The sequence below is a fragment of the Plutella xylostella genome, chromosome 18, assembly GCF_932276165.1.
Source record: "Plutella xylostella chromosome 18, ilPluXylo3.1, whole genome shotgun sequence".
Lineage (NCBI taxonomy): Eukaryota > Metazoa > Arthropoda > Insecta > Lepidoptera > Plutellidae > Plutella > Plutella xylostella.
This window is the reverse complement of record NC_063998.1, coordinates 9,897,221-9,919,910: the sequence shown is the minus strand read 5'-3', so window position 1 is coordinate 9,919,910 and position 22,690 is coordinate 9,897,221. Positions and strand designations below refer to the sequence as shown.

At 37.4% G+C, this 22,690-nt stretch overlaps 3 protein-coding genes across 3 annotated transcripts; 2 read left to right on the top strand and 1 right to left on the bottom strand.

Annotated features, from left to right (window-relative positions):
• The first annotated feature begins 4,094 nt into the window (after positions 1-4,094).
• Positions 4,095-8,919, top strand: LOC125489923 (anaphase-promoting complex subunit 1-like). The gene is made up of 9 exons (XM_048627524.1): positions 4,095-4,106; positions 4,400-4,535; positions 4,903-4,982; positions 5,464-5,574; positions 5,936-6,069; positions 6,424-6,529; positions 7,016-7,158; positions 7,548-7,977; positions 8,422-8,919. The coding sequence occupies exons 1-9, from the start codon at positions 4,095-4,097 to the stop codon at positions 8,857-8,859; spliced, it is 1,590 nt and encodes a 529-aa protein (XP_048483481.1). The 3' UTR covers positions 8,860-8,919.
• Positions 8,920-12,215: 3,296 nt separating this feature from the next.
• LOC105388540 (chymotrypsin-2) lies at positions 12,216-14,128 on the bottom strand. Its single transcript, XM_048627523.1, has 5 exons — positions 13,999-14,128; positions 13,672-13,900; positions 13,321-13,582; positions 12,867-13,040; positions 12,216-12,389 (listed from the first exon to the last, which is right to left on the bottom strand). The coding sequence occupies exons 1-5, from the start codon at positions 14,066-14,068 to the stop codon at positions 12,216-12,218; spliced, it is 909 nt and encodes a 302-aa protein (XP_048483480.1). The 5' UTR covers positions 14,069-14,128.
• A 538-nt stretch (positions 14,129-14,666) lies between these two features.
• On the top strand, positions 14,667-22,320 carry LOC119692654 (zinc finger protein 431). The gene is made up of 5 exons (XM_038113828.2): positions 14,667-14,870; positions 14,981-15,901; positions 19,370-19,523; positions 20,283-20,892; positions 21,409-22,320. Exons 2-5 carry the CDS (start codon positions 15,004-15,006, stop codon positions 22,090-22,092), a joined length of 2,346 nt encoding a protein of 781 aa, XP_037969756.2. The 5' UTR covers positions 14,667-14,870; positions 14,981-15,003; the 3' UTR covers positions 22,093-22,320.
• The last annotated feature ends 370 nt before the right edge of the window (positions 22,321-22,690 follow it).

Genomic DNA, 22,690 nt, shown 5'->3' with positions numbered 1-22,690 from the left:
TATTAATATTAGTAATTCAGTTATAAATTGTTGCATGTTTATTTTCTTTGGGAAAAGATATATGTAATTAGTTATTGACGCTTGTTGACGACTAGGTAATTTCATCAAGTAAATCTAGTAAAAATTATAAGAAAATCAAATACTTATCGTACGTGTCGATACTTATTGTCAATTGTTATATCACATAATATTATATTTCATTTCAGGATATTTTATTTTACAGGTTTAAAGTACCTACATGCAAAATTTCATTTTTTCAAAACAAAAAAAATACTTTGGTTTAAATCTCATAAAAAATATTTTGATTTCTAAAAGATAAACATATTGATACCGATAAATAATGGAACTCATAAAATTACCAAATAATAAAATATATAATAATAGAAAATCTTACCTTATTTTTTATAAATTGTTCGAAAATATTTTTTCATTTAAAATGTCTAAATTCCGTCAAAGTACTATTCAAATTTCAAAATTAAACTGCTAACCTAATCAAATTACAATAAATTAAATTATATACTTAAATAGATACATTTTTGTTTAAAATATAAAATAATCCAAATTACAAATTCAATGCATTGCACAATTTCCTATTTACTTACTTAATCACTTAAATTCAAAATGTTCTTTGGTACTATAAAAACTTTTGGTCTGTAAAAACATTCCTTGACTAGCCATTTTTTTAGCTATATTTAAATTGATTATTTACATTTAAAAATTAAACCGCTATTCATTTATTAAATCACATAATATTATAGATACGAAGAAATAATAAATAAAATATTTTACTGCACTTAATTTACAATTATAAATACTTAAACAAATGAAAAGTAAAATAGAAAAATAAAAATCAATTAATTAAATAATCCACTATGAGCCAGATATTTGTCAAATAAAATTACGTAAATATGCAATTCAATAAATACAAATCTTTATATTTTAATTCTAGTAATAAAGTTAATCCCGCGTAATTACTTATTTCATACCTACGTATGTATGAGTACGTTTAACCATACTTAATCAAAAACTATATGTATTTTATCAGTAATTAGATTTTTTTAAAACCCGTCATAACAATTTTTCTTGTATTAGATTTTACCTTGTGCAGTAATAAAGAGTTTGTCATAGTCTTGCAATAGCAACCCGATAGTATTTTTCCCCATTTTCTTATTAAGTATAAAAATATCGTATCAAAGTTCAATTACAGATTTGGAGCGATGCATAGCATTATTCTTGAATCCATATAACAAAAACATACTTCTCACAAAAATGGTCACACGCTCAACAGATATCGTATTTCGATCCGCCGCGCATGCAGTGAGGAATCTGATGATCATGCATATTGGGAAACCAAGTCATGTCTCGATGCAACGTTAAAGCTATAGTTTTAACAGGTCTAAAATAAAGTTATCATTTTTGGATGTAACTACGTTTAGGATATCATTCATTGGAAGTATTAAAACAGAATCACGAAATATGCAGTAGTCAAAAATTCAACGCGTTAGATAATTAAATACATTATAAAAATAAAAACTGATGATAAAAATAAATACTTACGTACAGTTAGATTCAGAGAAACCTGACCACCAGTACAAATTTCACCATATTAAAATAACTTAAGGATTTGGCATTGGTATTTTTTCTATTAAATATCTCAATAGTATAACGAAGTTCCAGTATTAACATAACTTTCAATACAAATTATTCGAAATGTACAGTATCTCGGAAAGACACGTACGTCACAACAGAATATAGATAAATAAATAATAAATAAATTTAGTAAACTAATAAAAATATAACAACGTACCAAAGTTAGATTACGATAAATGATTTCGAAAAATAGTTACTGATTTTAAACTTAGGTACCCATAAATAAAAATTATGACGTTTGGAATGTAAAGAATAAAAATATAATAAATAAATATTAGATATTATTACGTTAACATAATGGTTTAAAAAGAAAACAAAATCGTAATAGAAGAAAGATAAGTAAAATATAGAGTATAAAGTTTATTTTGCGAGCAAAGACACGGCTGGATGTAGTATTAAAGATCTTTTTGTCGTTCCAAGAAATAATGATTAGGTACGAATCGTCTTGTCGTCGTCGTATGTAGATAAGCGAAGGGTATAGGTGTCGATGTTTATGTAAGCTTGTTTTGTAAAGCTTGGTTAGTACTCTTTTGAGACTAGGGATTGATTAGTTTTGTTAATTGAATGAAGATGCATGTATTATAGTGAAAATGATTATGAGTAAGCAATGATAAAGAATATTAGGTAATGTATGAAAGTTCAGTAGCTCATGTGCACGTGAGTAATGTATGGTTGAGGATACTTTGGTCTCTAAGACGTTGATAAACAATTGGACTGATCACCCAAGCGTTAACAATATTTTATTGGCCGAAGGATTCTAAAGGACATGAGTATTAATAAAGAAGGTAATACGAGTAAGGGACATACAGAGCGCAATTACCAAGATAATTAGCGATTACGTATGGTCAGAGGACTTATATAAATAAAAAGTTAATAGCAAAGTCATCGAAGGTACATATGGTAGGGTACAACAAGGTGTCACGTCCTTATTTCTGATCATAGTGCGGTCGAGAACCCTCCGTGAAGAATTTTGGAATTGCCTAAGAGTAGAGCTAGTTTAAATGTGCCCTTGTAATATTTATGGAATATGTGTTTTTTATATTATAATTATTATAGAGTCGACTCTCGTTGTTTTGCGTACCCTACAGATAAATATATAAATAAATAATGAAGACCAGCGCTGGCCCACCAAAGAGTGGAAATAATTATATGTACCTTTCGTAAATGTATGTGTGTGAAATGAAATAAAAGTATAAATAATAAAATAAAAAGATGACTTTGAAAATAAAAGAATATGAATGATTAAATATACAGTCAAAATAAATGAAATAAAGTATAAATAAATGAATAAAGGTAATTTTGAAAAATAAAAGAATATGAATGATGATAAATATACGCTAAATAAATAAAATATAGTAAATGTCTAAATTAATATTTAAAAAAGAAAATATGTATAGAAAGAAAAATTATAACTGGACTACCACAAAAAACTTTAAACACTGTTTAATAAGGATTTAAAACGAAATTTGACAGATTTTGTAGGGGTTTTACAGCGCTAAACTCATGTTAAATACTGTCTAAGTTTTTGTGGTAAGGCCCTAATGGTTTAAATTAATAACTAACGTCAGTTTGGTATAAAACAAAAGAAGGCAAGAGAAAGTTTTAATCATATGTAGTAAATAAATAAAATAAACTAATAATTTACATTTAAATATATTTACAAGTACAATCAAGGACAAATCCTTCTATAATCATTAGATAATTTTGAATTTTAGTTGGACACAACTTGTGTTAAATGAGTTTCTTGTAGCACAAGTATATACAGAGTTTTAATAATATTGAAACTAAATAACTTGAAATAATTAATATAAATACTTATTGAATTTTTAATATTAAATCTAAAAATATGTTTGGAGTATACATTTTAAGGGTACCTATACAGCTATACAGGTGTAATAAAAATAAAAGATTTTAAATAATACCTATATACCTACATTTAATTTTGGGTAATAAAATTATGAACAAGCGAGTCTTTATAGTCGTCAACAATGCGTCAACATTACATTATGTTAAGATAATATGTTTAGTTTTAAGCAAAAGTATAATTTACTGTATAATCATTTTGGCTATAGATAATTATTGCTATGTATCAAAGTGGAATTGCACTTATTTTTTTTTAAATATTGATAATTGTACTAAAGTGTGTACTATACAGAAATTGTAACAGAAATTGTGTTCAGGTTATTAAACTAATATTAAAATTTTAAAAATTATATAAGTAGCTTTACATTATTATATTGATATTTGGACGTAACGAAAACTAACATTGTAAAAATTATTTATATCATTATTGGCATTATATTTTGTTGGCCATGAAAGTACATACTTAAATGCATCTTATATATACTTTTAATAACCTTTAATGTTTAAGTAAAAAAAAAAAGTTTTGATGTCAATGATGTGATTTTTTTTTGTGCTCAATATTTCAATACTACTATTAAGCCATGAATATTGCTGTAAGTAAATTTAAGTATAACCATGTTTGTCTATGTATTTTATTTTAAATTTGGTTTTTTTTTTTCACAAGACTTAAGTAGAACAAATTGTTAAATAGAAAATAAAAAAATGATTTATGTAACATTTTTTTTTAGAAAACGGGGAAGGTGTAGTGTGGCAACACTTTCCCCTACCAATAAACATCATTCTAACATCATACTTGGGTTTGATTGCGCGCGTCCTTACACTACACACTAGGTACAGTCAGCCGCATGAGTAGCTACACACTAGGTACAGTCAGCCGCATGAGTAGCTATACACTTGCAGCCGAGCGTACTGCAACATCGTGGCGGGCGCGTGCTTCACGCTCGGGCTGCGCTACGCCGGCTCGGGGCTCGAGGAGGCGAGGGACACCGCCCTGCACTACACCAACCTGTTCCTCACACTAGGTACAGTCAGCTGCATGAGTAGCTACACACTAGGTACAGTCAGCTGCATGAGTAGCTACACACTAGGTACAGTCAGCTGCATGAGTAGCTACACACTAGGTACAGTCAGCCGCATGAGTAGCCAAGCGTACTGCAACATCGTGGCGGGCGCGTTAGAAAAACTCGCTAAACTCACACAGAATGTGGCGGTTAGAATCAGCGTAGATAATACCGATTGTATTAAGTACACATATCAACTAGGTACAGGAGTCCTACCAAAACAGCTTTATCAATCATTGAGATCTCTGCAACTCCCCTCATACACCCATTAGCAATCTGCAACAAAACTTTGTATTGAATTTAAATCTATTGAATGTTGTATTTTCAGCGGGTAAGAGTCTCGGCGAGCTGGCGGGGAGGTCTACACTCGAATCGTGTCTGTGCGTCTGTCTGTTGGCTGCTGCTATGGTAAGATATCATCATTGTCAGTATTCTTTTTTGCTACACTCTTCGCCTTGGATTTGCATGGTTATCCTATGGACATCGACGGTCGCCGTTTGTGAAGACTGCCCCAATCCTTTTATCAGTTATAATCACACAATAGTTGGTCAGTTCTCAAATAGTCCGCCTAACGGTTACGAAAATGGGGATGTAACAGCTCATCAATATTCGATCTACAATGAACAGATAATGGTCAATCAACCGTGGACCGAGACTCATTAAAATTAAAACCATACCATACCCCCAAACATTCATAGAGCTTTTTGGCACTGTAAAATAGGTTTCAAATTTACGTTGTGAATAAGTAGGTATACGAATTTCAATCTCGTGTGTTTTAAAGTAAATTTTAACCTTAAATTGTTGTAGAATACGGTCTATGAATATGTATACCCTACTTAGGTATACTGTCAAGCCTATAAACAAAAATAACTTGTATGTACACCCGCAGGTGATGTCGGGTCGCGGCGACATCGCCGTGCACGCGGTGTGCCGGCGGCTGCGCGCGCGCGTGCCCCGCCCCGCCGCTGCGCGCGCGCCCGCCCTAGAACATGGACCACAGGTTAGATAGATATGTGGGATTATCGCACACAGGGCTATCAGAGACCAAGCTACGCTGAGTCTGTGATATGGGTTACATTACACCCCTATCAACCCCTTAAAAAGTCATGCAACTTTTCGGAAGTCCCTGTTTAGTCCCCAACAAACAAAGAAGCAAACCGCTGAGTAGGTTCAGCATTTATGCAGCCATGACATTAGTCTTGTTGTTTGTTTGCCTGTCTTGTAAAGTTGTCTTTATTAACCTGAATGATTGACACGCGATTTCTTCGACACATATGCTGTATTTTTGCATGTTTTTATTTGTATATCCCCCCCCCCCCATTCAGCTTCTCCGCTATATTATATGGTATGTTTACCCCCAGATGGCGGTGCACATGGCGCTCGGGCTCCTACACCTGTGCGGCGGGCGCGGCTCGCTGGGCACCGCGCCCGCGCAGGTCGCCGCGCTCCTCACCTCACTGCACCCGCACTTCCCCACGCACACCAACGACAACAGGTACTGTAGTGTGTGTTCCGCCGCCTGTGGGGTTACCGCCACCGAACATTAGCAATAAGGATCAGTCACATAGCAGAAAAATCTAATTTTGACTATTATATTGCATGTGTTATGTTATCATATTCTGAGCACACTACTTTTTTATTATTTTTGAATTCAGGCTATGGCAAAGCTAAATGGCAATGTTATTTAATATTTTATATGGCTTGGTTTTAAAACGCGCGCCTCTTGCCCGTAGATAGCGATGACTTTATAGGACTGAATCAACGCGCGATCGCAGTAGTCCGTGAGGTCTAAATTCGCGCGCGAATTCATTTAAACTTTAATAACAACCCTTCATTATTTCATTTCCAGATACCACCTGCAAGCGTTCAGACATCTGTACGTGTTGGCGGTCGAGGAGCGACTGATCCTGCCGCGAGACGTCAACACGGGACGGCTGTGCCTAGCGCATATACAGGTATACACTGTCGCCGCTGCACGGATCCGTTATCGACATAGATAAACCTCACTAGGTATATCGTGATTGGTCATAAATTGATTGATTGCGGTGGATTAGCTCTGTGGTTGGAATGCGCATTAATAGAGTTTATCGACGTCGATAACCAGTGACCATTAACCTCTGTCATACCCTTATTTACTTCACACACTGCCATATAGTAGCGTCACTACTGTAGGGTCTACAATTACGTGTATAGCTGCACAGCACGCAAAACCTATGGCTCACTGTAACACCAAGCCGCACGTGCAGGCACACGTCCAGTCGGCTCGCCGGTCAAACACAGACTGACTCAGCCCGCCACTGACGTGCAACCTCACTACTTGTGTACATGAGACAAGGCGTTATATCTACTGTATAGATACAAACACTACAACTACGTTCTTTCTCTTTTATTTCCCACTAGTACAAAAACAACTATTCAGCCAACCCGATTGCATATTCCAGGTGGTCGACCTCGCTGGCGCCGTGAAAGAGATGAAAGCACCCTGTATACTGCCGGAGCTGAGGACCCTCAAAGAAGTTAGAGTGCACGAACCGCGATACTGGCCTCGAGCGTTTACGAGAGAAACCAACTGGGAGCAACTCGAGTAAGTACTGCGTTTTGACACTAGATGGCGCCACTAGGGTGATCTTCTGTGAGTACCGCTATTCAACACTAGATAGCGCTGAAAATAGTTTGGAAACTTTCACGTAGATGTAGGAATTTGATTGAAGGTCTTTGTAGAAAACATTGCAGTGTTCACGCCTCCCTGACTCGTAGACTATAGACTGGTCGGAAAAATATGTAAAGGCTATGAGTAATAGTTGTCTGTCTACATTTATTGAGTGAAAGAAAGGCTTCGACTTAAAAGATACAAGTGCCGTCCATCCCTACACTGTTTTGCCTGACCAATAATTATCTCCTATTCTCCTAGTCCAACACTACACTGCCTGTTTTAAAAGCAAAAGTGTAACCGATATTTTTCTCGTATTCCAGAGCCCTCCTAGCCAACACCTGGTGCGTGGACATCAAGCCGCGGGCCGGCTGCCTGTCCTACCTCGACGACCCCCAGGGCTTCCAGACCATCCTAGCTCAAACCCTAACCCTAGACAAGACCAACGTCTGGTCGGCAACCCTAGAGAACATCGAACTGTTCACCAGCGATGAAAAAGTCCGAAGCTTCACCAAACATTACTTGTCCAGTCTAAAGGATAGCAAAGTTGGGTCAAACATTTGCTCAGATTGCATGGTGTTGGACAAAAAAAAGGGGAAGAAGGTTCGAAGCGAGGGGGTGGTGAAGGAGTGTCAGTGTCGCAAGTATGGGAGGGAAGAGTTGGAGTTTGTTCAGGGACTGAGTATGGCCACGTATGAATGCGTGGTGAAGGATATTCTGTGCGCGCTGCCGGTTTGGACCACGTTTTTGAAGGTGAGACTTTTTGTTTTTTATACAGATGTTGCAGAAGTGGTAGAGTAAGCCGAAAAGGGGTAACTTAGGGAGTAATTATCATCGCGAATTTCCAAAAGTCGTAGAACAAAAGTTGTTCAGGATGAGTCATCCGGTCAGTCATCCTCTTTCGGCTATTACTATACCATGTTATTTTGTGAGTACTCACTCACTCACTCACTCTTGATGGCTCGTTGACCCAAACTGGATTGTGAGTAGATTCCAATAATATTACAAAAGATTTTTGCTGTCCTGATTGCATCCTAATCTTACCTGTTATCAAACCAATACTTTGTTTATGCGTGATTAATCAATGTCGTTAATTAATTTGTCATTTACCTTGATTGATCAATGGATTAGCTAATCGGATACATCTTTTGTCATGTCAGAAGAAACAACTGATTTACAAAGTGCATTAACTTACAGATACTCAAAACAATGAAGACTGACCCTTCAGCCTACCACATATGGCAGATAAAGCTACTCCTATCACAGATAGAGAACCACAACAAGAGATACCAAAACGAAATGAAAATCGACGGCGAAGAATCCACACAAACCGAACCTCTGATCTCTAACGAATTCACATTAGCCATCAGTCAAAAAGTCGGTGATATTCTAGACGGCTTCGAAGCGAAAATACAACCATTCGTCAGAAAATACCTGGGCTTGCCAAGCAGTAGACGAATAAACCAGGCGGATGACCTAGTTAAAAAGATCCTAAGTGCATATTTAGTGTTCTACGATATACCTAAAGGTGTTCTAAGAGGGGCGAATGTTGAGAATACTCTGTCTTTGCTCCTTGAGGTGGAAAGTCTGGGGTTGAGCGTGACGTCAGTGAGTAAGGTTGAAGCGTTGTTATGATGTCCGTACAACTTTAGGTATAGGCGCATTTGTAAATAAATGTACTTGTATTTCTGTAAATTCTGTTTGTTTCTTTAGCCTAACTTTTCCTATACATTCATATTTATATCCGTAATTCAAAGTATGATATCTCGTTCTAACTAGCTAGGTACTTTATACGTATCATATCGCGATTTAGATGATGTAATGAACCATGTGGAGAACGTTATAATAGTAGGTGACTTTAATCTGCCGTTCATTAAATGGACAAAACCTGTTGACAGTATTTTCTGTGTGCCATCTAACTACAGCAATAATCTTGGTTTAAGTCTGGTTGATTTTATCTCTCTAAATAACCTTTATCAATACAACAATATTCCCAATGACGATGATAGAACACTGGATCTTGTTATCTCAACGCAACAAAATATCGAAGTATTTAGGTCATTGGACCCAATAAGTAAGCTAGATCGTAGACATCCTGCGTTATTTTTTAAACTAACATCTTCATCAGTTGATTATTTAACCCCAAACTCAATACCTCAACTCAACTTTTATAAAGCAGATTATAATGCGATAATTACAGAGTTGAAGCAAGTCGACTGGATTAAAACTTTTTCAGGTCATGATAACATAGATGATATCACGAAATTTTTCTACACTGAAGTAAACAATACAATTCATAAGTTCACGCCTAAAAGGGTACCAAAAAAACAGAATTTTCCGCCGTGGTTTAACAAATCCTTGGTCAGATTGTTACGAGAAAAGAGAAAGATACGCAATAAACTTAAAAAATATAATAACCCTAGGGATAGAGTTGAGTTCGAGTTGGTAAGAGATCGTTGTGTTAAAATGAGTAACGACCTTCACTCCAAATATATACTAGGTATTGAATCCGAAATATGTCGTAATCCAAAAAAAATCTGGCAGTACATAAAAAATACAAAAGATCATCGTTCCTCTATACCTGCTGAAATGACGTTGAATGATAAAGCAGCCAATACAGGTTCAGCTATAGCGAACCTATTTGCTGAAAATTTTTCAAAGGTGTACAGCTCAGACACTGTGTTGGATTCTGCTCAGAGCCTTTCAGGAAAGACAAGCTGTACGGGTCTCAGTAATTTAGCTTTTACTGAATTAGAGGTATTAAAAAAAATTAAACAACTTGACATATATAAAGGAAGTGGGCCAGATGGAATTCCACCATTGTTTATTAAAAGATGTGCTACGGTTTTGGCTCTTCCCTTGATGATGATTTTTAACAAATCTTTGAGTGATGGATTATATCCAAACGAATTCAAAAGGGCTAGAATAATACCAATATACAAAAAAAATGATGTAACTAAGGTTTCAAACTATCGTCCAGTGTCTATTCTATCATGCTTTTCTAAGATTTTTGAATCACTTGTATGCCCGATTCTATCACGCTATGTTCACCACTCACTGTCGATTTATCAACATGGTTTTATAAAGGGAAGATCTGTGCACACCAACTTGGTCTCTTTTGTGACTGACTTATCCTCTTTGTATTGATAAAGGTGCACAAGTTGATGCAGTTTATACTGACTTCAGTAGCGCCTTTGATAAAGTCAGTCATAAGCTACTAATAAAAAAATTGGAACACTACTCGATACATGGGACTCTGTTGGATTGGTTTAGGTCATATCTCGATGAAAGACTCCAAACTGTGTCAGTCAATGGTTACGAAAGCCAGATATACATTGCAACGTCTGGTGTGCCCCAGGGGTCCCATCTGGGCCCTATACTATTTTTAATCTTTATCAATGATATCTGTAATGAAATTCGTCATTGTAAATTCTCTTTGTTTGCTGACGACCTTAAAATATATGCCCAAGTTAATTCCAACAATGATGTTATGCTCATCCAACATGATTTGGATAGAATAAAACGTTGGTGCAATGACAATGCAATGGTTTTGAATGCTGATAAATGTTATCATATCAAATACACGAAAAAGAAAAATGTCATACCGTCCACATATACCCTTAATGGCAGACAGCTGGAGGAAGTAAGCGAAATCCGAGATTTGGGCGTGCTTATTGACAGTAGTCTGAAGTTCGATTCGCATATCAATGCGGTGGTTAATAAAGCGGCAAAAATGCTTGGCTTTATCAGGAGAAACACGAAAAAATTCAAATCGCCTACGTGTAAGATCTTACTCTACAACTCTTTGGTACGCAGTCAACTCGAATATGCGTCTACTGCTTGGAGCCCCTTTTATAGTAATCAATCCCAAAGGATTGAAGGTATTCAAAGGGCGTTCACCCGGTCATTAGCGTTCTCTGCCCCAAATATATCACATAGGAGTCCGTACAATGTTCGCTTGCAGTTTTTTAAAATGTGTACCTTGCGGGATCGAAGAATAATTCAGGATGTCTGCCTATTGCACAAAATTCTTAACCATAACATAGACTCGGTCTCGAATCTTACACCCATATCGTTAAATGTACCCTCGCGTTACCCTAGGTATCCTATAAATAAAATATTGGACTTTCCTTTTTGTAAAACGAATACGGGTATGACCTCTCCTGTTTTTAGAATGTGTAGAGAGTACAACAGCTTGAATACACAAGTGAATGGTCTCGACATCTTCCACGACAGCCTTAACTGTTTCAAAACCAAACTACTACAATTCTTTTCAAAATAAAAATAAAAGTTAAATCTTATTTATTGGGTTCATACCTACATCTCTGTTCTACTTTTTTGCTCACATTGTTATGTTAGATTAATGTATTAATGTTTTACTGTTACCTTTCACATTTTTAGGTTAATCTTTAGTTTAGGTTAGTCTTTAGTTTAGATTAAGTACTTAACTTATCGTGTTGTAGTATCGTTTAAGAATGATGTGGATACCTATAATGAGGCATACATATCAGTATTTTATAATAAGAAATACCTTTGTATTGTTCTATATGTATGCTGTTGGTGTTCCTTAATAAATAAATAAATAAATTTAGGATGGGAAAAATAGACACCTTTGAATCATGTAATTTGTTACAGTTTATTAATCACAGTACATTTAAGTACCTATTTTTTTCTAACCAAACAAATTTCTAATTGCCTACATATTATGTCATCAAACCTAACTAGGGCATTTTCTTCTAAGGTAATTTAAATCTAGACTACACTACAACTTCTCAGTACCACTGGCTCATGACATCTTCGTTATTTTTATTAGAAGGCACTATCCTCTACTTTACATGTACATTTTTAAGTTTAGTTTTAAAACTATTATTAAATTCATCAACTGATGTTGGTCATGGAGGTAATAAGTACTTACGTTATGTACCTACTTATTACTTCCTTGATGTTGGTGAACCAAATAAAGATTCCATCACAGACTACACAACCCCTCACTACTTCCACTGCCTCAAGATGTCTCGCACCCAGTGTAGGAAGGCGCTGACCCGCACATACACGTCCGGCGCGCCGCGGCCGCACGGCACGCCCCACGACACCACGCCCACTTGCACCGCGGATGCCACTCCTAGCTGGAGCTGGGATGCCACTAGAGGGCTGCCGCTGTCACCCTGGAAGAGACGTGGGTAGTAGTTAAAGTATTTTATATGAAGGGAGCTGATTAATACCTACATCAACAGGTGCGAGATTTTTCACCGCTCGAGAAGCAAACGTGAATTTGTATGGCGCGGAAGCGACGCTACGATTACCTAGTGGTAAAACTATAGTAGCTGCATAGCTCCGCGTTCTACAATTTTTACGTTAGGTTTCACTGCTCGATAGGTACCGGAAACCGGTTACCATTGTAAAACTCAGTACCTATTCATCATCATCATCATCAGCTCTCCATCGTCCACTACTGGACATGACATGCCTAAGAAGAAGCCACTGCCTAAGCCTTCCAACCAACCTATATACCGGTTCTTCGACTCCCATAATCGTCACAAGTAGTATCTCGAGATAAAAAAGTTTAATTAACTATTCTCAACTGGCCGTCACAAGACTCACAAGTACTACCCGAAGAGAGAAAACTTGCACTGTAAACTCACATTACAAGCGCCGTGTCCGACAGAATGCAGCGTGCATATCTCCACAGCGGGGTCAACATGCGGCACCACCCAGCCCAACTTATGGGCTGCGGCCTTCATCTGTTTGCTGCACTCACGAGGGTCTAGGGTTGTGGGGAACAGCTGTTGTAGGTTATGCGGGGTGGGGTTTAGGGTCTGTGGAGAACGGGTTTGTTAGTCTAGGATGTAATAGAACGTTTGTAAAAGTATTGTATGGTATGTATTTAAAAAAATGATTCGCGCTCCCCTAGCGTTAGCGAAACCAAATTACTCATACTTTGAAGTTTATCGATTAGAATCATATTCGATTTCGCAGTAGGTACATAACTACCTAGATCGAAACGGAATCGAATGGAAGTTTTACATACTTCGTATTCGGATACACCTGCAACAACAAGGTTATTAAATGTACGAGCAAATAAGCCTAAATACTTACCATAACTCCATCTTCTTCTCTAGTGCCGTTAACATTACCCCAACCAGCTAGCGAGGTGGTGACTCCACCGGGGATATACTCGGAACTTAACGCTATGAACCTTATCAAATGAGTCTCCACGATGTGGCTTTCAGTTATGAGCACCCCAATATCATTTTTAATGAGATTGCGGTCCCAATCAGGATGGTTTATGTGAGATTTAAATCTTATATTGTTTTCTGTTGAGGCCCACTGGTTTGAACCCGCGACTCCACGCAATGATCTGAAAAAGGCGGTTTTATAGTTACGCTACTCTCTGATAGATGGCGCTGTATGTTTTCATAAAACAAAAATAACTGCAATAAAACTTACGAAGTGAGTCCATGAATGGTTTTAAATACATCAATACAATGAGCTGCAGTCAACACGCCTCTTGAACTGATTATGGACCCTCCACAGACCATTTGCCCGATGTTAACTCCTATCACCAAAGCCAGTAAATACGGGGCAGAGCCTTCGGGAGCTGTCACACCTCCATGAATGCGGGTGGACCGGAAGAGGCGGTTGACATTAGACACTGTGTTCACGGGGATGGCTAGACCTGGAATTTATAAGTAAGTTTGTCGTGAAGTGGGATTGTAAAATACCTACTTATGAAATAAAAATAAGAATCCCATTACGAGAATTAAAAATACGTACCATAGGCATAGCTACCATAAGCCAATATTGATAAATTAATTAAGAATAAAGATTTTACTGCGTAATTCATGATGTTTGTTCTAGGTTGTAAAAATACTATGAAGACTTTCTTCCTACCAAAGGTATTTATACAGATACTAAACAGCATTCATTTGTTTGATATTATTTATCTTCGTGCTAATGAATTTCTAGCCTAAATGCCTTTCATGTTTCATGAAATCGTTTGCCCTTTGATTAGGTTCAGAATAAACAAACAAAACATGTCTAAAATGAAATAAGTATATAGCAATCAATTTATAGTTTAACGCACTCTCTCAAGAATTGTATAATACGAACTCAGTACGACAAAAATTCGGTACATTGATAAAGTAACAAACAATCACTCTCAATCTTTCGCTTCATAAAAGGTTTGTAAAATGCTTTGTAAACACTATCAGAAATGTCACTTTGTCACAGACTACTTAGAAGAACTAACGTTCACTTTGTCAAAATGAGACTGAATATTAAAATGTATCTTTTTTTATTTGTAATAAAGTTCAAAATAACTTGAATTTTGAAATCATTCTTGTTTTGTATTTGTTTAGATTCGATAATTTCGAAATTTGAAAATTATTTTGTAAAGTCTGAAAGAAAAGAATTTAATTATTTGAGAGATGTTATTAAATAATCAAAACAAATGAAGTTAATGACTAACTAAAGTGTAATCACGTTTTGTGCAACTTGTGTTATTGTGTGGTGGGTTGCGACCGGACGAGCGAGGGTAGATGGAAATAATTTCAAGTTCAAGTACTGTGGTCGTAACGAGCGCTATGCTTACCTCCATTTTATCTTTCTGTTTTCTGCCTTTTACCGGTCATCATCTCAGCACGTGGGTAAGTGAATTTCAATATTTTATTAACTTTTTTCATAATCAATTTACCTGCAAATAACATTGTCAAACTATTGACTCCACGATCAAGATGTGTTTTTCGTGTATTTTTAGTGCGCGATCTCAGTATTCTCAACATGGATCAGGAGGACAGTATCCCAATGGATTCGCAAGTTCTGTATCCAGTACTTTTGATACCTAAAAGATGTACAGCACTGGAAACCGAGTGTGAGGCCACAGAAAATGTGTTTATCGACTTGAACATAACGTCAGCCGACACCGACGGCAACGAAATGTGTATTTATTCAGGATTCTGCAATGTAAAACTGATTGACAGCTATGATGTCAACATACAGCCAGCTCCTGAAATCTCAGACCCCATGGACTATGCCATTGACAACAGCCAACTGCCAATTATCATAGCGGACAGCCAGGGATCTATTGATTACAACCAGAACCAAGTGTGGATAGACCCGGACCGCTGCCCCAATGTATACAACCACTATGACTCCACGGAGTCTCAGGAACACTATGCGGTGCACACGGAGACCCACTCCACCAAGACCAGCAGGATCACTGTGGAGAAGCACTGCACATACATCACTCAGAATGTATACAACTATGGAGAATCCATCCGCTACTCACCGATTGAGTCCGAATACGAGCACAAGAAGTTCAAGAAGTTACACTCAAACGAGCAGACGCAGAACAATTCGCTGGAGAATAACATGAACTTGTTTGAGGATGACGAGTACCAGTGCGGAGTGTTTCTGTCTCAGCTGCCTGAAGAGATTATGAACGAGAAAGAGAATAAAGTGAGGGAGGAGATGAAGTTCTGTGAGATGCAGAGTGAGAATGATGCGCTGAAGCAGCTGATGTCTCCGGACATTCAGTCGCTGTCGAAGCAGACTAAGACGATCCTGTTCCTCGGCCACGACTCCCACCGCGGCCAGACCATACAGAAGATAGCGGTCAATGACCCCATGCTGGAGTGCAATGGCAGCATCACTTTGGATGATTGTGAAATTACTTTTGGTAAGTTTTTTCTATTCATATTTTATACAATGGGTTCCGCTCATCTGTCATAATCTTTATTGACCAAAACTCATTTCGCATAACTCGTATGGTCTAAACTTTTTTGGCCGAACCATCACTTTGCCAAGACTTATGTGGCATAAGGCTCGTTTCGTCTAAAACTCTTTAGGCACAATCTTTAAACACCTAAGTTTCATTTGCTCAAATTTATGTTCGTCTATACCTAAACTCATTTCGCATAACTCGTATGGTCTAAACTTTTTTGGCCGAACCATCACTTTGCCAAGACTTATGTGGCATAAGGCTCGTTTCGTCTAAAACTCTTTAGGCACAATCTTTAAACACCTAAGTTTCATTTGCTCAAATTTATGTTCGTCTATACCTATGTATAATCTTGTTTCTCCTAATGTTATCTTAATAAATAATATATTAAGTATGTAGTAAATGTACAAATTGTGGTATTTTTCTCCTACATCCCGAAAATCACGATATTGTATGATCAAAAAATCGAAAGTTAACGACCAATATAATTATTACAAACCCCATGAGATCGAAACCTAAAAATAGGTGCGACGACGAGCAAAGCGAGGAGGAGCGTGTTAGGTGCACATTAGTGATGTAACGAATGTGTGTTTTTGAACATTCGCGAATGCGAATGCGAATGCGAATATCTGATATCGATATTCGCGAATGCGAATGCGAATGCGAATATTCAGTTTGTGATCAAATTTGGCTCCATTTGTATGGTTTGGTGGCAGTTTCGTACAGCCCCTCTCTATTCTTGAAAGGCAATGTATTGCGCATGTCTTGCGTTCTCAACATTTAAAAAATCATAAGTTCTCTTCAAAATAGATTTTACAAAAGTGAAAATACATAAATGTTCATCAAGATAACGCCTTTTTTTAACCTAGCACTAAGAACCAAGTACCCGTAGAATGTAGAATTTATTTTAGATTTTGGCTGAAAAAGTTATTTTGGCCTTTTTTCTAAGTAAATTCCAAATTGTAGGCATTATATTATTGTTTCTATGTTCTTAAAATAGGCATTACTTAGCTGATCATATTAGTATTTTTATTTTTTGGAAAAACGCCTCTGAAGAGAGTGTTATGATTTTTTAAATGTTAGGAACGCAAGACAGATGCAATAGATTCCTGCCTTCCTCCTTCATGCCTTGCAAGAGTGGGGGTATTGAATGAGGTACGGTCTGTTCTAGGCGCATTCCGAATCAGACTAGCTAACACTAGTCGCAGTTTTTTAATAGTAGTTACACTTTTTGAAACGTCCTTAGTCGAGCTAGCTTCAATGATCGTAACTGATTACTGAGGTTAAGCAACATATGGCACGGCCAGCGATTGGATGGGTGACTGATTTCAAGTGTTTTTTTGGACGCTTCCTTGTTTCGGACGGCACGTTAAGCCGTGGGTCCCGGTTGCTGCTTCGGCAGCAGTCGTTAAGCCTAGTCAGAGGCCTTCGGGCAGCTTGAAAATATCTGACAGTCGGGTTCCCCACTTACCCGACAACTTTCTCACTAGTCCAGCGTAGTGAAATAGGCCTGAACCTCATCCTTCATTGGAAGAAGACCCGTGCCCCTGCAGTGGGGACGTGATGGGTCGTGATGATGATGATGATGACATTTATGACTGATGACATTATGACTGATGATGACTTTATTTAGCCCCGTAACTGTTACGACATATCGCGACTATGTGCGATACGGTTTCTGAGTGTGTAACGGTTCTCACACAATATAATCTGACAGTGACACTGAATTCGACGACGAATGGCGTAGTGCACATGATATTCATATCGAAAACAATTCGGGCTGTCGGCGGCTGTCACCAATCAGTCAAAGATCCTTCAGTTCTTGTCAGTCAGTTCTGAAGGAATTATATGTATAGAGCTGTTATTACACATCGTTCTTGGTTTTGTTTTCAAATGTGAATTTAATTTCCGCTTTAATAAAATTATTGTTGATGGCCCCTTATTATTAAACAAATTAAAGAATAAAATATATTTTTATTAATGTGAAATGATCAGTGCTGTAAATACTTTTGAACTGAGATTTTAAAATTTTAATGTAAACAAACCTTTGTTTGAAATCCATTTTTCAAACCTTCTTTCATCCATCTTTACATCAGCTTCAGTAAGACACTTCAAAAGTACAGTGTAACATTTTTTAAGTAAATTTTAATATTATGACAATTATTATGAATTATCGAATCATATTTCATTGCTGATAAATCAATATCTCTTTTAGCACCAAATACATAATTCTACTAATATTGCATGAAGAAAATGCACTTAACCACTCTAAATACATATAGTTTTCTAACGCTCGGGAATACGACTGTTGCCGAACAATGACGAAGATTTCTATGTGCATTATCAATTTTGGGGAACTGTACCATTATTTTGAAAAGGTTTTATTTTTCTTATTAATACTTACTGACATTCGCAAAACATTCGCACAAAATTTTGCGAATGCGAATGCGAATGCGAATATCCAAAAAAATGCGAATATTCGCGAATGCGAATGCGAATGCGAATATTCGTTACATCACTAGTGCACATGTTCATCAAAACCAAAGCGGAGCGCAGCGAAGCGGAGCGGAGCGTTTTCCAAACAGCGGAAACAATACAAGGCACCAGTTTGCGCTATGTAGGGAGACGCTCCGTCAAAGTTAAAGCCAAACGAATATTATTACTTTGCATAAACCTATGCCATAGCATTATTAGGCTATTCAAGTTTTGGCCATACCATTATTAGGCTAAACAATGTTATGCGAAATAACTTTTTACTAAACGAGATTTATGCCATACGATTTTCGGCGTAACGAGACTTTGACCAAACGTTACTATGCAATACGAGATTAGGCAAAAAAATCTTATGCCAAAAAAGGTAGAACCTTATACAATATTATTGAGTGCCCTTAGCATTTTAGATTATATTTAAGTAAACTGTATTTTTGTTAAATGTTCCATGAATACTTACAATTAGGTATTTTGGTAAGTAAGTACATGGCACAAAGTACATTCTCAATTAATAATCATTAAGTTTTAATAACAACATAACTTCTTTATTGCAGCACCTTTGAAAATCACTTGTTTGGTATTGTAACTACAATAATTTTGCTAAAATGGCTTCATATGGCTCACACCAAGCTTATCATGCTATAGACTATTCAAACATATCACCTACCTACTTCTCATTTCTAATGCTGAGTGGAGAGTGGAGCAGGGGTTTGGCTTATTTCCAGTCTCCGCTAACAATACCTAGCCTATCTACCTACATAGACATTAGGAGACACCTCATTTCATTTTTAAAACTATAATGAGTGCTTACATCTACATTAAACTGTCATGTGCTTATTTAAGACTTCAATTTCCTCTCATATTTTGCTGAAATAGGTCTGCCTGCTTGTTCTCATTCTCACACCACCCATTCACAAACCCGCTTCTCGCCTCCAGAAGACAACTCGGACCCGAACCACAAGAAGTACCAGTGCGAGAAGTGCAAGCAGATATTCTCGCAGCTGGCGGCCTTCAAGCAGCACATGTCGGGCTCGCACAGCAGCCGCAGCCCGCGAGAATGTGCCCCCAGTGCGCAGCCCGGCGACTTGAGGTGAGACCGAGTTCATATTAGTACATACCAACAGAACTAGGGGTCGAAGTGGTCGCCATGGCCGAAATCGGTCGGACCAATCATCATCATCATTATACCAACATATACAAACGCAGCGTGGGACGCCCTCCTACTCGCTGGACCTTAGGCGGGTAGCCGGTAGTGGCTGGATGATGAAGGCCGAGGACCGAGTGTTGTGGCGCTCCTTACGAGAGGCCTATGTCCAGTAGTGGATGATTATTGGCTGATGATGATGATAGTTACATTATGCAAGAAACCAATTTTACTAGTTAGATTTGACTGTAGACTAGTAGACTTTATAGGTTTTTTTATGTATTTATTAGTGTCATCATCATCAGCCCGTAAATGGCTACTATTCTGGACATAGTTGTTTCCCAATTAGTTCCATGGCAACAATAGTCTCCTCCAATCCTCGACCTTCCTCATCCAAACACGACTGGCCACCGCCTGTCTGTGTAAGTTCGTTGGACCACCGGACATAGACATAGAGGGCGTCCCACGGTACGTCTACCCCAACGGTTATCGGTTCTTCTTCCGATATGATTCCGTGATTCATTTATTTGATTGATTATTCGACAAGCTCCTATCTATTTAATAGCTGATTGTCATTGACCTAAGCAGTATATATTATATATATGTCTTAATCAAAGAGCATGGAACTCGATAGCAACATTGCCATGCTTTTGTGTTACGTACCTAGGTATCTACATTATTTAATCCACACTCCATCTGTTCCAGATTCCTCTGCACGCAATGCGGCAAAAGCCTGAAAACCCAAGAAAAACTAGAGATGCACCGCCGCGCCCACGGCAACCCAGAACTAGAGTGCCCAGAGTGCCGCAAGGTCTTCGCCTCCAAGTTCACCCTGCGCACTCACAAGCAGATCCATCTCAGGAAGTTCATCTGCGACTACTGCTCCAGGTCTTTCTCCAGCAAAGCGGAATTGGCAGCTCATTTTGCAAAAGTCCATTTCCGTTTTGACTGCGACAAGTGTGATCTTTATTTTGAAAAGCATCAGGATTTGACCGAACACAAAGCCAGCGCTCACGAAGACTTTGGAGATCTTGACTTCAAACATGATTCTAGCGAGACGGAATTCGCTGATTCGTTCATCGATGATGATATTGAGACGTTTAGTGAAACGGATCTGATAGTTCCAGGCAGCGATGAGGATATGGTGGTCATTGATGACGCGGATGATAAAACGGATTTGTTGGATAGTCTGGATAATATGATTGATAAGGAAGAGGAGGCGAGAAATGCGGATTCGGTGATCGCCACGGTGATGGCGAATAAGATTTTTCTGCTGAATTGTAAGAAGGCCACGCGGCACAAGAAAAGTAATAAGGTAATTATTACAACTTTTTATTACTATGACAATTTATTTTAATCCACTACCAATAATGACAGATAATATAGTTTGGTTTGCTGTCTGTGTGGATTTACAGATTTACAGTGCTCCAAAATTGATAATGCGCATAGAAATCTTTGACAGATCGGTTGTTTTCGATTATGTGACACATGATATTGACTCTTATTTCTTTTGAACAAGGTGCAAAATGCAAGTGTTTTTTAAGGTTCTTACGATTTAATGATTCGGGTGTGAAGATCTGCATGTGCATTATTAATTTTGGTCAAGTGTAAATGTTTAGTTAAGCAGCGAGGAAGCTAGATTTTAGTGAATCAGTGGTTTTACCTCAATTTGTTTGTTTTACCAACTACTTACTACTACGTACCTAGATATTTCTTTATGATGCCTTTACCAACACCATACCTGACTATAAAACACGGTTTTACAACCTTCTTACTTATACCAAACCACCAATGTTTAATAAATTAACTACCATTTCTCCTCCCATTTCAGTCGTGCGAAGTATGCCACAAACAGTTCGACCGCATCGGCGACTTAAAGCGGCACCTCATCGAGCACGTGATCCGAAGCACCCTCGCCAAGACTCCCGTCAGCGCCGACGGAACCCTCCACATACAATGTGAGGTCTGCCAGGCCGACACCTTTACAAAGATAGACAAGTATAAGGCACATCTTAGGGAACATGCGAAGTTAACCCTGTATAAGTGCACGTTTTGCGATAAGTCTTTCAGTGATTCGAGTAATTTTTCCAAGCATAAAAAGATACATGGCGTGTCGTATTTACAGTGTGATTTGTGCCAACGCAAGTTTAATTCGAAGAAGATGATCACACAACACATGGAGTATCATAACAATAATGCGCCGATTTCGTGTGAGTATTGCCACAAGGTGTTCCATTTTGAGTCCATGTTGAATAAGCATATTAAATGCGCGCATACGAAAGAGATGTCGAATAGGTTTCGATGTCGCTTCTGTCATGTTTACTTCAAGTCTTTGAAGGAGAAGTGGGATCACGAGTGGGCCGTCCACAATGTGAGGAAGATGATAGTCGACTGTCTCATCTGCGGGTTTAAGTTTAGGAAGTATTCGGAGTTAAAGAGGCACTGCCTCAAATCGCATAATATGGATATTCCGCCAGCAAAAAAACTGCTGAAAAAGAAGAAAGGGCAGTCGTAGCTGTAAGACTTGCTGGTTCTAGGTTTTTTTTACATTTTACTTTTTATTATACGGTTTTATTAGACTGATTATGATCAACGTTGAATTAGTTAACTAGGTTTAGGTATATTTATTTATCATTTAGTCTAAGATTCAATCTAATGATAGGTTTTCATAAAATAATTATTTTTGTTGTCTGTTATAATTTTTATAGGTTTAGCTAGGAAGCTCGAAATGATCAAAATATACATTTACCCCCTTATTCATAGAGAAGTTACAAAACGTTTTAACTAATACACTGTTTTGTCCCTCTCCGACAAAGAACAATTTGTTCTTTGACAGAGAGGGACAAAACAGTTTATTAGTTAAAACGTATTGTAACTTTTCTATGAATAAGGGGGTTACTTTGTTAGCTTTTTGCATAGTAGGTAAATCATGAATTTAGAAGCTTTTTCGTTCTATTACTTTATAGTCTTTATACCTATTGCCTTATGAAGTTATAACTTTCAAACATTGTTAATTTCGATATTGAGAACGTTAATATTACATAAGTAAGTATATTTTTATTTTATAAGAAACTACTTAAGTACTTATTAATATTTTTGTTATAGTTTTTTGT

What these genes read in the sequence shown, in the direction of transcription:
- LOC125489923 (XM_048627524.1), top strand. An exon ending in CCCTAGAACATGGACCACAG is followed by an intron (nt 5,575 to 5,935) that starts GTTAGATAGATA and finishes GTTTACCCCCAG; the next exon opens with ATGGCGGTGCACATGGCGCT. An exon ending in TTTGGACCACGTTTTTGAAG is followed by an intron (nt 7,978 to 8,421) that starts GTGAGACTTTTT and finishes ATTAACTTACAG; the next exon opens with ATACTCAAAACAATGAAGAC.
- LOC105388540 (XM_048627523.1), bottom strand. Translation starts at nt 14,068, where the DNA reads ATGAATTACGCAGTAAAATCTTTATTCTTAATTAATTTATCAATATTG. An exon ending in ACCATTCATGGACTCACTTC is followed by an intron (nt 13,583 to 13,671) that starts GTAAGTTTTATT and finishes CGCCTTTTTCAG; the next exon opens with ATCATTGCGTGGAGTCGCGG. An exon ending in GAGAAGAAGATGGAGTTATG is followed by an intron (nt 13,041 to 13,320) that starts GTAAGTATTTAG and finishes CGTTCTCCACAG; the next exon opens with ACCCTAAACCCCACCCCGCA.
- LOC119692654 (XM_038113828.2), top strand. Translation starts at nt 15,004, where the DNA reads ATGGATCAGGAGGACAGTATCCCAATGGATTCGCAAGTTCTGTATCCA. An exon ending in TGATTGTGAAATTACTTTTG is followed by an intron (nt 15,902 to 19,369) that starts GTAAGTTTTTTC and finishes TCTCGCCTCCAG; the next exon opens with AAGACAACTCGGACCCGAAC. An exon ending in GGCACAAGAAAAGTAATAAG is followed by an intron (nt 20,893 to 21,408) that starts GTAATTATTACA and finishes CTCCCATTTCAG; the next exon opens with TCGTGCGAAGTATGCCACAA.